Below are 15,908 nucleotides of genomic sequence, written 5' to 3'. Positions count from 1 at the left end.
CATAATTTGTAGATCAGGGAATTTCCTATAAAAAAGGTATCAATAATTTTTTCCCTAAAAGCCACCGCTTCTGAGATATAACGATGCAAAACCTCTGGAAAAGGATTATGTATTGAGAACCATTCCAAAAGTTTTCGTAAGTCTTTAGCATCTTTTTTTACTCGTGAATCACTTGCATCAACATGCTGCTCGGTCGTATCCATCCTAACATTAGCCAGATCTTCTAATTTTTCACAAACTGTATTCATTGCATGCATACTATAAACCCATTTACTTATGACACTCTGTTTTGTGCTTCTTCCTCGAGCAATACCTCCATCTGTCTTCATAGCTTTCATCATAGACTGCTCAATTACCATGTCCGTTGAAGTGCCACAGCTTAATTTGTCTGAACGTCTCACAGTGAAGAATCCTTCTGAATTTTTTTTATAAACTTCAGGATCTATGAAATTCTCTAATTGTAGCATATCCTGCAAGTATAGGTGTGCAGACTTAGCATACGGAAAATGTCCAGACGCGTGAAAGTAAGGAAGCATTTCTTTGACGCAGTTTAAATGAGCTTTCCAATCCCCCATACGTTCAGCTCTTAAAAACTCTTTAAGAATTGAAACCATATAAAAATATTGAATCCAAAGTTTCGCTGTTGGTCCTCGTTCCTCATAATCCTTAAGTTTTTGATTCAGTTTATTAAGTAAAGCTCCAGATATTTCATCATTTTCAATATCATTGTATGAAAAAGTTTTATCTACTATATTTTCGATATTAATTATTAAATCAGCATCCATGATGTCATCGATTTCAACTTCTTTTAATATTATAATTGCTAAAGCAAGTTGAAATAGTGTATGAGTGTATTATGACGCTCGCAATTTTTTGCATCGTTATATCTCAGAAGCGGTGGCTTTTAGGGAAAAAATTATTGATACCTTTTTTATAGGAAATTCCCTGATCTACAAATTATGTCGGGGGTAATTTTGCGATAAAACTTACCGTTTTCAAGAAAATCGCGAAAAACTCATTTTTTGGACCTTATTACCCCGCTAAAATTTTTTCCTTACATGGGATCGGTTGGGACTTTTAAGACAATGTTTATAATTATAATTAAAACAATTTTAAGAATTTTCAGCTTCCCCTGAATTTGTCGTGGGTTTACTGATTTTTTGGTCTAATTTGACCGGACTAAAAGGGAACAGGTACTACCTGTTCTGAATTTAGATCGGGAATCGAACCCGTAAGGCCCGAAGACTTTGCGAACTGCTTTGCACGTTTTGTATTGTATTCAAACTAATAGCTGCTTGTTAGTCTCATATGCATTAGTAGCATATGCTTAGCATCCTATATTACTAGCAAAGTGCATCCCCAAGGATGATGCCCGTCATAGTGATTGCGACGTGATTCTTGGGTCAAAGTGTATAACACCTATTTGATAAGTCAGGTAAACTCGGGTTTTTAAATTAAAAAACTTGTTTTTAACTCAAATTTGTATTTTCATTTCATCCTTACACTTATAACAATATTAAATAAGCTTAATTTAAGTATACAATATTCATAGATTATTTAGGCGTGGCACTTAACTACGGATTATAAAAAATTACATTCCATAATTATAATTTCGAATAACTTGGCCAATAATGCCTCCATCACAAAACTTACATCTGTCATACCTACGTACCAATATTTACTAAATTATACATACGTGGACTACAAATTTTATCTACATCCTTGTTCCTACGAAATTGTCTTTTCTGAGCACATTATTATTATTTGAATGTGAAATCAAACGATCGTACAGACACATGGACGCGATGAACTTGTGAATTTTGGCATCTTCCTTTTGGCTCATACACCAAAAAATGAACATGATTTTATATAATAATATACAAGTAAGTATAGATAACATTTACGAAATGATTTGAAAATACATAATTTATTAACAGGATACTCAAGTAAACTCAACTTTCAATTTAGTTTATCCGTGACTGAAACGCACGGATCAAACTGTACATGTATACAGGTAGATAAAAGAATGTTAAAAATTAAAAAAATATCACAATCGGGACTATAATCTAGGGCACGTATTTTGTATGTACTCTTACATAATATACTTACCTATACTAATATTACGTGTAAACGAATGTAATGGACAATTTCCTACAAATATTATTTAATATAAGGAACGGTAATCCTACTGAGCCAATACATTTCTTCTACCGCGTATATGAGTAAGGTATATTTGTTACACCAACAAAATATAGATAGAACGATACGACTAGAATGCCGACACAATGAGCATTGAAGATACACACTACTTGCCTTACTTACGTGAAAAGGAATAAATCAACACTAAAGGCGCGTGCTTTCCAAATTCGAATACTATTGAACCAAGTCCGTGTTTGCAGAAGCAATCAACCAATCGTAGGCCTGTGTTTGCATCACACGGACTTTGTTCTGATATTCAGTTCTCCGGTCAAAACCTTATTTGCATAATGCATTTAAACATTGTGTCACGTCACATTGTTGCATTCGTGCCCTAATAGTGTGATCGTACTTTGATCCGTTTGGCTTTGTCTCAAATCGGTATATTTAAAACTTCTTTAGTTCTTCCTGGTGTCTTTTATAAAGCTTATAGAGACATAGGTTCTGAGACCACAAACATTCCAACCTAATTAAGTTATCCGCGCTTATAGTGATAATTATTATAATAAAGATACTTAAATACATAGATTCACCACCAATGGAATATATTTTATTCCGTATGCTAGTTACTCTTAAAATAGAGTATTTTAACAAGTTGAAGTCTTCACAAAGACAAGATTTCATAGCCGTTAAGTGCATACAAACTAGTTTTGGTATGAAAATGCATCATTTATCTAGCATGGATGATTTAACCTACCACATAATACAAAGCAAAAGTATTAAAGTTCCATTTTTCAGAACGGTGTTCGTGTCACGTAAATAAGGCTTATTTTATCTTAAGTTTAAATGTATGAAAATGAACGAAATGCTCTGCTCAGTTCTAAATAATTGGAAGCGAAATAAAATAATGATAGTCATTCACAAGAACATTTCCCATAGACATTCCAATCTCTCATTACATTTATTTTATGATATTTGGCGCAGTATATTGCTAAAATATTGTGTTATAATGAAAACGTAGTACAAACCAGCCAACTTACAAAACATTTACAGCTTTAAGATTGACAATGTCTGAAATCATGGTGTGTTGTGTTCATCTAGAATTGATTTTTACCCTATTTGTGTTATTACAGATAATAAATTGCATTATTGAAAAAAAAAACTGCATGAAAGTAAATGCAGCTGAGGTTTGTGTCGATCAAATTGTATTGTGAATAATTTCGAGTGTCCGATCAAGTGAGCAGTAGCGGAAGACAAATTGTGATCGTTTGAGCAGATGTCGAAATTTAAACAATATGTGGATCCTTAAAATAAAATTTATATACATAGTAGGGTGCGACCAAACTAGGCGTATTGTGGCTGTCTGCCATATATCCACAACAGACTAAAACAATGAGTTTAAAACTAGGCATACACTACACGCCCAATGTGGTCGTAGCAAACCTTACGCCAAATATTTCGAATAGGCATTCCAGCTCACTTTGAACAATATTAATTAAAAAATTATCTAATTTATAAATGGATGTTAACCCTTTCCTTCGTCGGGTATCGTTATGGAAACTGTATTGGGTCTGGTTTGTTTTTTATCTGTGGTAGTAACACTAGTGTTGTGTGGAACACTGCGGTTTATTTCGTCCGTAGTGGTGAGTTTACATTCGACTACTCGATAGTTGCACGTCGGTGATCCACAGTCGAAGTCTGGACGCATGATCACTGCGTTCGGAATGTCCTCGAGACCCTTCGGCTCCTCTTTGTTGAAAGGTGGACAACTGATAACAAGAAACATAAACTTTATTACCGTGAAATATGTTTAAGGTATAAATAAGGTACCGTCAACTGTGGCATTTTTACTTAGTCATGTTAGAGCTTTATCAACTCAAAAATATAAGCATTTTCACTGATATTTGTATTTGGTAAATGTATAAATTAACATAAGTCATATTTTGTAAGGAAGTCTTGGTTTAGTACTACTTTATCATTAGACTTTAACATATTTGTAATTTAATAATGTATAGGTAAAGTTACCATGACAAAGTTAGAATGCCACAGTTGACTATAAGTTAAGTAGATACCGGATTTAATTCATACTTATTTCATTAAATAAATGATTGCGATTTGTAGTTATTATCATTATAGTAGGAAGGTAATGATGATTATAGAAGGAAGTGCAATTATGTTACAGTTAATATAAAGTAGTTGTTTCCGCAATTTTATTACGATCTAATAACTTGTAGTCAGTAAGTACAAGGCATAAGGTAGTAGGCATCATTAAGTAGTAGTTAGTAGTATGCTTATTTGGCATATTTTATATGGCCGGTTTAATCGCTTCTGAATAAATACCGGTTAGCTTATCAGGTAGACCGTAGACAGCTTTTTTCATAAATGTCACGTGGTTTCTAGTATAGATATTTTTTTTTAACCCACAACTGTCCCACTGCTGGGCAAGGGTCTCCTCCTGGGGTGTACATTACCAGTTGTCCCCTCTAACACTGTCCCCCGGGGTGACAATTGGGAATACAAGTATGAAGAACATTCCCAGTTGTCTCCCCGGAATACCAACTTAACCAGAAGCAGTGAAACTGGAGATTATTCTTTTTAAAGTGGATATTTACCTTAATGGTGGCGGTGTCGGCGAGCGTGACAGAGGAAAGCTGGCGACCTCCCTCGATATCGCGAGGGACTTGATCGATCCGAACGTCTGTTCAGGGCTCAGAGGCGCTCCTAGCACCGACGCCATGCCTCTGTAAAAAACAAAAACACAAATTAATAACTTATTATACATAATATTATTATTTTCATTTATTTCGTATGGTTAGTGGTCAACCTAGTGCCAAGGTTGTTCAAGCCGCTCGAAGGCCTTTAGTTTATCTTAATGTTATCTTATTGACAGCACCCGGGACCGACTTTTTACGTACCCTCCGAAGCACTTGGACGCTCAGTTCAGATACCACTATGCGGCCACCCATCTATGGAATGTCCGCGTCAAGAATACTTAACTCACAGATCGTTTACCGAGCGATAAGCGCAACTAGCCACCAGTAAGTACCCTACTGATTACGGAACTTGACTTAATATAAAGTTAGTGCCAAAGGGTGGGGCCGATTTTTGTACCTTAGAAGCTGTAAGATGTTCAGCTCAAAGAGATTTAAAATATGTAAGCATATACAAAATACGGTATATCATCATTCATCATTGATATAAATATTAATGTAGGCACACAGTATTGTCAACCTTTATCAACTTAATATTCTGTTAGGACCGCTACTAAAATAATAAATTCGCCTTTGGCAGTGCTGTCAGAATAATGATGAACTTATATACAGTGTTCATTGGTTCCGTATTCTGGTACTTGGATTAGTAAAATAAGGAAATTCCCTTTAGCAAAGTTCGGTATCGATGCGAATGTTAATATAAACTAAATACGGTCTTTACAAAGTTGTACATTGATCTATTTTATCAATCAGCATTAGAAAAAAGTTCATAACCAGTTGAACACGGACAAAAAACAACCGATGAGGTCAGTAACCTTTGGAGCAACTAGTTCTTCGATCGGAGCAATTACTGGTGTTTGAGATGAGCGTCTAAAAGTTTTCGGAAGCACGTAAGAAGTCAGTCAATTATGTAACGATATCAACCGAGCAATGTGGAAGGCATTATAGCATTTAGTTAAACCTATTTGTTTCAATACATTTTGTAGTAATAATATAAATAACCATTTAAGTTATTTTTACAAGACGTGCCGCGTGTATTCAAACTTACCGCGTTTATTATTACCAACGAAAAATATAATTGCGACACTATAGACGAAGACATTAGAACATCTGATAAAACCATTATCTTTTAAAATATGACTTTGACACTAGACTGACAAAAAAAAGCCAAAAAATATTTAAAAGATAAGTTTAAAGGTACTTACACAACGGAATCGGAAGGTACTAAGAAAGGTAAAGGTGGCGGGCACGGCGCATCGGCGCGTGCCGGCGACGCGGGCTCAGCTGAGCGTGGACAGCGCGCAGCCTCGCCTTCCTCCACTAGCCCCAACCAGCTGCGCATCCAGCGCCACATGCCTGATGGGCTACCTGTAAGATAACACAAAGAAAATAGCTGTAATTTCTGAGAACAAAAATCTCCTTGCCTGTTGTAATTAGCGTTGTTCCAGATTAGAACAGTGTTTTAGTTAACCCGTATTATTTCGGCGCCTTTCTTATATGGTTAGATCATTAGTAAAGAATTAAGAAGTTACAATCCCTGCAGTAGCGACAATCATAAAAATTTGTTGCGTTAGTCTATCGCCACGAAAAAGATTTCACTCTATCCCGCAGAGATATTAAAAAGACTCTATAAGTGAACAACGTAGTCGGAAGTGAGTCGATTATTTTTTTTACAGACTTTTTTTTACAGACTTTTACCGTTGAGGTATCGTGTCTATCCTTATTCAATCAGATCATCGTTGGAGCGCTACTTGTGACCTTAATTTCGTCGCGGCCGACGCCATTGACCGGAAGGGATCAACTTTAGCTTCTTTTTTATAGAAACGGATCGTTATTGGACATAGTCTTTGGAGGATTAAGAGTATCCGATATCAGTTTGCCTTTTACTAAGACACGTATTATGTTCGTGCCCCGTATTTTGATTTTGTCTTAGCAAACATTTGAATATTTCATACCGTGTACGTACAAATATATTCAAGTAGGTACAAAGGTTGTTTTATTAAATAAACCTGCGCATTGTGTAGAATTCAAGTTACCAGCATGACTTATAGGGATTGATTTAAAGCGCCATTAGAACCTTTCCAAAATAATATGAAAATCCCGTATTCTAATGAAGTATTGTTTTGTGAAGGTCTATGAAGTACTTACGGGAGTATTTCCTGCTGTTCTGCGGGCTCAATGGGTAGAAGTCCCCGTGAATGGGACAGTGGAATGCGAGCCGACGTTGCCGACGTTGTGCCGCGCGCATCAATATACATAAGACGATACCTGAAAATAAGGAGCGATCCATTTAGTACTGACATTATTATAGGTACCTAATACCTATCTAACATTCATAAGATATTGATTACTAATTCCAATAGTTATAATAATAACTTCAGTATCTATAGTGCAACACAGATAATCGGAATTGCAATCAATCTTTGATAGAGAGATTAAGTTGCCAATCTGATTGGCAGCGTCCCAGCGAACAATGTAATCAATGCTATTGACACTTATATAACGAGTTATGAAACGTTAATTCCTCATAGAATATGATCGAGACATCCGTCATTGTATGAAGCAGGCGATCGATGTAACATGACCCTTCACTCTCGACCTCATGTTAAGAGCACTTCGCAACGCTCTACATAAAGTCGTTCATACTCTTTGAAGGTCTCTTATGTAACAAACTTTCTTCGAGAAAGTTCCTTCCGAGTGATATATAGCATATTATGTTGTGTATTGTTCGTGTGTGATAAGTTAGGAAACATTCTGAAACTGTTAATTGTGATATACGGTTTGTACGTGACAATGAATTGTCAGAGATGGATGGCTACATCTACTGTTGTCGGATATCTATCACTGTTAACTAAGATTGTGTTTTTTCTGACATCTGGGAAAATGTTTTGTTTTCTTTCTTCGAATTCATTGAGCCTTGTTAGTTAGGCTATAACTATCAGTCATTGTGTCTTAATTTGTTATCTTTCAGACTGTATTGTTGCAGAGACTAGTAGATGAACTTATATCTTTATATCTACATTTCACTGTTTGGGATCTACTTACTTATTTTTCTGTTATCATCAGTAATTAAGCTCTATTGAGGCACCTACTCCAAAAAGATTTCCTAATAAAAAGCCTACTAACATTTTGTCTTGGGAATTGCAACTGTAATCGTGTGACTCTGTACTATAGAGTATAGAGGCACACGATTACAGTTGCAAAGTTTAAAAATCAATATATGTATAGACATATGTATATTGATTTTTAAACTAAAAAAGGCTAATAAAAAACCTCCTAAAATGTAAATTTACTCACCAGCAATGGTCATAAGTGCTCCAGCGACGATGCATACTGGGCCGAGTACTCGTGAGTTCCCTGTGAAGGCGATGCGCGCCGCATAGTGGTCCGGCTCCTCGTTCTCACCACAGCCGCGGTACGAAGCCGCTGCAATTATAACAATAACGATCATTATATTGTATTTTCACCGTAATTTTGTTAAGAGTGTGTTTGTATGAAGCTTATAGTTTGCTGCAAACGTTTGTAGGAAGTATTGGTATGTAGAGTAAAGTAGCGTAACTATAAACTCTTGGGTACGTGGCAAAGTATCTTGGATCAATAGAAAATTATACGCCAGGATCCGATTAGATCGAGAACCCGTTAGCGGGAAGATTGTGGCATCAGGTTATCTTGTAAATATGTATCTAAACTACTAATATAGAATTCAGTAGAGTAACTACAGCTCTAGTTACTGTTATTTAAAATCAATTGCTGCAGATGTTCAGTCAAAAGGTAGATGAAACTGTCTTAAGACTCAAGACATTTCATATTATAATCATTAAAATATGTTTTTAAGGAACCAACTTTATGGTTTCGGGAATTTATATGAACAAAATACTATTTGTTATGACAATCCATCATAACTCGAGATGCTTTTAGGACGAAAACATTGAACGGTTTTGTAATCCATATTGTTAAACATTTATTATTATTTGGGTTCTCAACATGCGGTATTAAAGCTGGAGTAACGTACAGTGTTATGCAATGAGCTTTAGAAAATAAACTCATTGCCCTAATTTTGTCGACAGCAGCTGCAATGCATATGGTTATTTTACTTCAATGCGTATTCTCATGGCTTTACTGCTATAGTCCGACTACTTAGAAGAGAATACAAGTTTTATCTTAAGTAGGTATAAAAATTTGTTGTTAAGTAGTATGTATATGTATATGATGTACTTAGAATCAAAAATAGGAGCCATAGCAAACAGAAAACCGTCCGTTCCATAAGCGTGAGTGTAAGGGTGAGTGATGTACTAAATTATAAATATTGTGTTCCTCCGCCACCCGTGCACCTTTCATTCAAGGCTCTCTTCTAAGTGGTCGGACTACACATACTGCAATCCGCTGATACTTTGCTGCAAAGTAGCTAACCGTACGCTCTGTTTAGATAATGCTTTAACTTTCTTAGACTAATATTATTATAATAACAATATATTACGAAACAAGAGCTACATCCGCATGTATGTTGAGCACGATATGTTTTTGTTTGGCCGTTTCTTACACCGCGCTGACACCGTATTGATGCTTAACACGATTTCTCGAACGATCTTCTATAGGGTTGTCAGGATTCTCTAGAACTATAGACTCTCAAAAACCGGCTAGCTATTGAGATATTTTGAAAATCTGATCAGCGCCTCTAGCGGGCTTCGTAAGAACTAATTTTGGAGTACATTTTAAATGTCAAACTCTCCATACTTGTTACTGTACAGAATCGCGCTTCTGTTATACAAATTCAAAACAAAAATAAACACACTGGGATTGTATATTATTCCCATATTTTGTTTCAAAACTTCTGACTAGTTTTTTTTACTTTTTTTGCTTTGAACTCTGTTCCAATATCGCTCTAAATCCACTTCAATATTCGATTGTTTCAATTTCATACGAAAAATGCATAATAGTCGCTGGAAACTCTATCGAACAGACTGTTTCACTGGTTTTATTTCAAGCAATATTGTTAAAAGTCAAACCTCGTGTATGGTTTGTATTCATACTAGGAATTTTGAAAATGATATTTGGTAAACAGTGGTGTACTTATCTCTGGGGCCTTGTTTGCAAAAAATAAACTTGAAAGAGACAATAAAGACACAATTCAGATATGGTTTGTTGATCTGTAGCGCAATTCTGTATAGTCTGTATCGAGTATCGAGAGTTTGACTTTTAAAATGTACTGCCAAATAGTTCTTACGGAGTCCGGTAGAGGCGCTAAACAGATTTGTAATTATTCGTGTAAAATTTCTCAATAGCTAGCCGGTTGTCGGTAGTCGATAGTTGTAGAGAATCGAGCTACACGTCTTAAAGCTCACGGGTGCCTATCCATACTGTTGGTAACCCTAGTCAGTGTGTGTGGAGAATCAGTGTAAATCCACGTTGATGCTATTATTAGGTAAAAACGTACTTATATGTTGAATGATGGTACTAGAAACTTCACATACGATTTTCATGACCAACTATTAGAAATAGCTTTATTGTGAAGTAAATATTCTTGTACGCGTATTCAATAGGAACTGAAAAGCAATTTTGATCGCAATTTAAACTACTTAATAAAATTATAATAACTTTAACGTTTCTTTTCTCTATTGCAGACTTGACTTTGAAGCGAATGATGGGTTTGAAAACAAAAACCGGTAGCGCAATTTTACCACTATCAACGGTCGAGAACCGGCTAGTTATCGAAAAATTTTGTATGAAAATATGATTAGCAACTCTAGGTGTATTTTAAGTGTCATACTCTCGGCATTCGATAGTACCGACTGATATAAAAGACTATAGACCAAAGCATAATAGTTATTATATTGAACAAATACACGAGTTGACGTTTCATAACAAAGTAGCAGGATAGCGGTGCAACCGAGTGACAAAACAGGGAACGGGCAATAAATAGAAATCTATTTTCAGCCTACACTATAGACCGGCCTTTTCTACTGTCCATGAAAATCAAATAAGCGTAGGCGAGACTGCAGCCCGATGAATATTGATATGTATAAAGTTTATTGCAATGAGCCTAATAACCAGTGTTTAGCGTGGGAGAAGTACTCGTCTGAGAGAAAGTAGTGGGACGATATTATTTAACTATTAGAATGTTTATAATTTTCCCATTATTATATCGGTTTAGGTCAGTGTAACAGTGAGATGCTTATTCAGCTTCTGACTAGTTTAAATGCTTACGATTTCGTCCGCAGAAATTGTTTTTCCGAGTTAATAATCGCATGTGTTTATCTTCTTACTTATAAATGATCTGTCTGTTAATCATTAAAAGTCATTCAGTGTCTAGTTTTAGCCTAAATACGTAATGAACATATACATACGTCCATTCTCACAAACTTTGGTATTTATTATGTTAGTAGGATTCGACTGTAACTATTGCACGGAAAGAATCGTATTTAATGAGCGATAGTTTGGTATTTACAATCAGTTATTTCCGGTGTTCTTTGTACTAGTGAATTGTATGTTTGAGACCGTAATTTAAGAGTCATTTTAAGAAAGGCAGATATCATACATACATTGTTTATTTATCTATCTTACACATCACAAGTTATCTTTCTCCAACACATGGTTTCAACATTTAATCTATTCTTTTTTCCCTACAGCTTAAAGTGCTGAAACATTGTTATAATAAGAATACTTCATTCAGCAATCTATCATGTGTAAAACAACTAAGCTTGGACTCTACCCTCCACATATTGCAACCAGGTAGCCGTAACCGTATCCGATATTGCAACAACGTGGGTGATCTTTTCAAAATATTATTGTTTGTGTTAGTAAGCTCTGCCTTTAGCTCATTGTTACCGAAGTATCAGTTCCACATTCATAGCGTCATATATTCCATCATTTCTTTACTCCTTCATGTACTACAGAAAAACAATATTATGTTTACACTGTCACAATTTCAACAACATTTTGATGAATGGTAATAGTAAAATTACTACTGTATAGAAAGTTTGGCATTTGAAATGTACTGCAAAAATAATTCCTACGACGCCCGTTAGAGGCGCTGATCAGATTTTTATACAAAATTTCTTGATGGTTAGCCGGTTCTCGAAAGTCGATAGTAGCAGAGGATTCAGCTACTGTATATCAATTTTAACGTAATTTTACAATCACTGTGTATTTTTTGTTGACTAACGATTGCAGTTAAAATGATCTTTTAATTAAAAAAGGACGATTGAAAATAATTATGTCAGGGTATACAATTTTTTTCTCTTGACACAGCCATGAAACGTAAACATTATGTTCCGTATAATAGATATGGCCTTTTTAATATATCCTCCTTATTATCATAAACATATGTTTTCATCCGGAATTTTACACTATTCATAACAAAGTACGTAATTTCCAGTAAATGTTATTATTCAGACAATTAACGACCGACTACGTGAGTATTATTATTAAATGCACATCGCTTTATGTTTATTACTTATATTAATAGCTAGATAGATGCTAATATTGTACGCGGTGCTAAAAGAAAGTTGAACATAAGCTCTTTAATCATCGCAACTTGCAATACAATATTGGATTTCACTTCACTTCTTACTTTCATCAGGAAATACATTTTCATACTTAAAACGTACCCAAGAGCGTCGCGGACCCACCGACACATGTCAGCTAATTTATGTCGGCGACATTTTAAAAGAAACATGCCAGCGGTTTGTTATAACACCGACATCAAATCACGACATGTGGGGAATGATTTTTGAGTAAACTTCATTATTTTAATACACGAACTAACGCTCTAATGTTTACTGCAAAATATACATCACTAAACAACACCTGATATCAGTATAACCCGGAAACCACATCCAAAGGAATTCGAACCACAATATCAACTTACCCGTCAATACACATCCTACGAGCATAAACAGGAATCCAAATATAGGTAGGACTATCTGGCAGTTAGCTGCTACGACCACGCCAGCGACGGCCAGGCCTCCTTCCACCTTCTCCACACGAAGCCTCGATATGGCTGGTGGACATCTTGGCTTGCCCACAGGCGCCCGCACTAACGGCTCGCCGGGAGGCGACGTAGTCCTGTCAAAGAGAAAAATAAAACTTAAGTTTGTTGATCATTTGTAAAAAAAAAATAAGTGATAGTTTATTGTGCTGCGTGTGCTCTAGCTTAGGAACGCAAACAAAAAATTGCATAAAAATAACAATGACTAAAATGTATTTACTAAAATATTTGCATTATCGTAAAAAACGGATACACGGGTCATGAAAGCGCCTGTATGTAACACTAATAGGTAACTATATTATGTATATTGCTACTTTAAATTGCTTTCACCGATCGTATGTCCTTTTGTTGTCTGGTAATCTCGACGATATATATTTTTAAATTAACCGTTTCAATATATTTTGGGCTGATTAAGTCTTGGTGATATTTTCGCATCAGTGAAAAGGACAATGGACAATAATATAGCATCAAAAGACGAAGTTTATTCTTACTCTAAAATAGCCAGAGCTGGTATAAGACTTTAGAAGTAAAATGGATATTCTTTATCCAATTTTATTTTTAGCCCTGTCGTATTGTTTAATAAAGGCAAGCTTCGTGTTTACACAACAATATTGGGTCTCGTATTTGCCAGTTTCATTAATAGAATAGTAGACAATAGTCCCAAGATATTTTGTCGCTAATTGTTATTTAGCGAAGTAAATGTTTGTTGGCGCAGAGGGAAGTGTCTAATATAATCTTGGCTCAACCTTGAAGGTTCACTGTAGTCCAGGGTCTGGTGTTATTTCTGTCTCAGTCACTGGTGATTGTCTCTTTCATTGCCCATGACTAGCTTGCTCTCTTTCGTTTTGTCACCTGATATTTTTATATAACCAATACTACTCTGCTCTAGTACGCGTGCTACGATTTAAGGGTAAAGTTCTTTTAGTCATAGCTCAATAGATACATTGTTAAGCTTTACACCAATTAAAATCCAACAATAGGATTCGAATCATCAAGAAACCACGAACGTATCGACATTTTGTTTAACGGTTTTGCGTGGAGCTCGTAAACCTTGGCCAGAAGCAATGAAGACGTAAAAAAAAATTGTAAAGACTCATTAAAGTCGAAACAACAGAAAACAGCAAACGATTTGTTCAACCAAACGAGCATTGCTGAGTAATAGCACGGATATAACTGCCTAACTGAAACTTACTGGAATACATTAAAACTAGCATTTCATAAAATAATATTCTGTATAGAAGAGAATAAAGGTTTTACCAATGCTGTCTATGTATTATTGGTATCTTAGATCTTTTCCGTACGAAGAAAATGATAGGAATACAAAACGTCGATAGATCAAAACAAACAATATAGTTTGTGACGCAAAAACGAAAAAGTATCGTGACGCATGAATCTGCCGCGTGTTCCGGAAAATATGGAAATTTCTAGCGAAAGTTTTCGCTTTCAGTGAGCAGATTTATTTTGTTTTGCAAGTTCACAAATCATACATATTCTGTTATCGTAAAAACTAACAGGTTTTATAATAAACACTATTATTTACAGCCTCTTATAATTATTCTCTACATTAAGGATATTATGTTCTGTCTGAGAAATCCTTTCAAGGTTCCAGGTGATTAAAGATTGTTCACGTTGAGAAATGAGCCCAGTTTTAATTCAGGAGTAGCCTTGTTACCAGTACAACTCATTAGGAGACCAAGTACCAACATTCAAACATTAATCATTCTACTTTATAGCAAGTACGACACAAAGATGCTGAAAGACAAATTTTATAGCGTCATAATTTGTGTAACGAGAAACAAATTAGACTTATCTGCTACTAAACGTAATTCTCTACACGTATATTTGTGTTTCAAAAGCAAATATTATGACTTTTCTACCATTATAATACGCAATAGTATTGTAAGAGATATTTGGACACGTCACGTAACTCGGAACGTTATTACCGCCTCACGTAATTCGGTAATAAAACATAAGCAATGATAACTACTAAACAGCCTCTCCCACGCGTTTGGAGGTTTAAAATTAGTGAAGACGTTTTCCAAGAATACTCCAACACTTGGTTCCATTGTGGAAGACAATTACGATAATAAACAGTGTTATCATCGAGGCAACGTAATGGTGCTTTAAGTGCTCGCCTTGTCTTTGAATTATATCAAAATAAACGTTTTAGAAATGCTCTTACAGCGGTAATGTAAGTCTCTACAAGTTTTTTATAAACATGGCAGGTTAAAGCACTTTTTGCACGTGCAAGTATTTTTATTTCCAAGTATTTTGAGATGTTTTTGTAAGCTCTGTTATAGTTTCCTTTCATTTTGGTTCTAAATCGTAAATAAGATTGACATTTTCTACAGTTAATCAACCAAAGTTATTAGGGTACCTCTGTTCTATCTTGATTTCAAATAAGCAAAACTCGCGGCAATTAATTTCGAACTTTAAACTCGTATTTTGTAAATCATATTGCTATAGTTTCATCAAGTGCTCTTTTCCCACGTGGATTAAAACGTGAGTCCGTGATTTTATGACGTGTATTTGGCACAGAACCCGTGTCGCATAATGGTGAACTACCGGCTAATTTATCCGATATACACGGACCTGTTTAGTGTTTATTATGACTCTCTATTAAATTGATTTGTGTAAATACTCTGCACACGGTAAATGCACGGAGATATGTATGTATGTATTACTATGTATCTATACTCTATAGTCACTAGGCTTGCTATTCAGGCTATTCGGGTATATGGCATGTTCGGGCCGGCAAGTTCGGTTCGGCGAGTATTTGTCGAACTTTGTTGTTCCGAATCGGCGATGTCGACCGGCATTTTTTCTGACCATTCATCTACACATATTCGGTTTTGCCGCCCGGCAAGGCCGATTAACGCTGAACGAATATAGCAAGCCGTATACTTAAGTTACTAGTAAACTATAACCAAATGAATAAACTTAACTATTACTTTTATTGGTTAAGTTTTACAACCAGTATGTATAAACTTTCGCTATAATTTCTCTCAAGAATATCTGATATAACTATAGGGTTTACAAACAGGGTGAATATTATGAAATAGGTGATAGTATCA

At 35.4% G+C, this 15,908-nt stretch overlaps 1 protein-coding gene across 3 annotated transcripts in view; it reads right to left on the bottom strand.

Annotated features, from left to right (window-relative positions):
- Nucleotides 1-1,469: 1,469 nt before the first annotated feature.
- The window catches only part of LOC142973502 (uncharacterized), a 126,263-nt gene continuing 111,824 nt past the window's right edge, over nucleotides 1,470-15,908 (bottom strand). For all 3 annotated transcript variants that reach the window (XM_076115270.1, XM_076115272.1, XM_076115271.1), the window contains exons 2-7: nucleotides 12,715-12,911; nucleotides 8,145-8,273; nucleotides 6,996-7,115; nucleotides 6,053-6,215; nucleotides 4,749-4,877; nucleotides 1,470-3,905 (exon numbers count right to left, since the gene is read on the bottom strand). In XM_076115270.1, coding sequence (XP_075971385.1) covers nucleotides 3,662-3,905; nucleotides 4,749-4,877; nucleotides 6,053-6,215; nucleotides 6,996-7,115; nucleotides 8,145-8,273; nucleotides 12,715-12,911 — 982 coding nt within the window. In that variant the 3' untranslated portion in view covers nucleotides 1,470-3,661. The remainder of the gene's footprint in view (nucleotides 3,906-4,748; nucleotides 4,878-6,052; nucleotides 6,216-6,995; nucleotides 7,116-8,144; nucleotides 8,274-12,714; nucleotides 12,912-15,908) is intronic.

The sequence above is a fragment of the Anticarsia gemmatalis genome, chromosome 6 (genome assembly GCF_050436995.1).
Source record: "Anticarsia gemmatalis isolate Benzon Research Colony breed Stoneville strain chromosome 6, ilAntGemm2 primary, whole genome shotgun sequence".
Classification (NCBI taxonomy): Eukaryota; Metazoa; Arthropoda; class Insecta; order Lepidoptera; family Erebidae; genus Anticarsia; species Anticarsia gemmatalis.
This window is presented reverse-complemented; position numbering and strand designations above follow the sequence as displayed.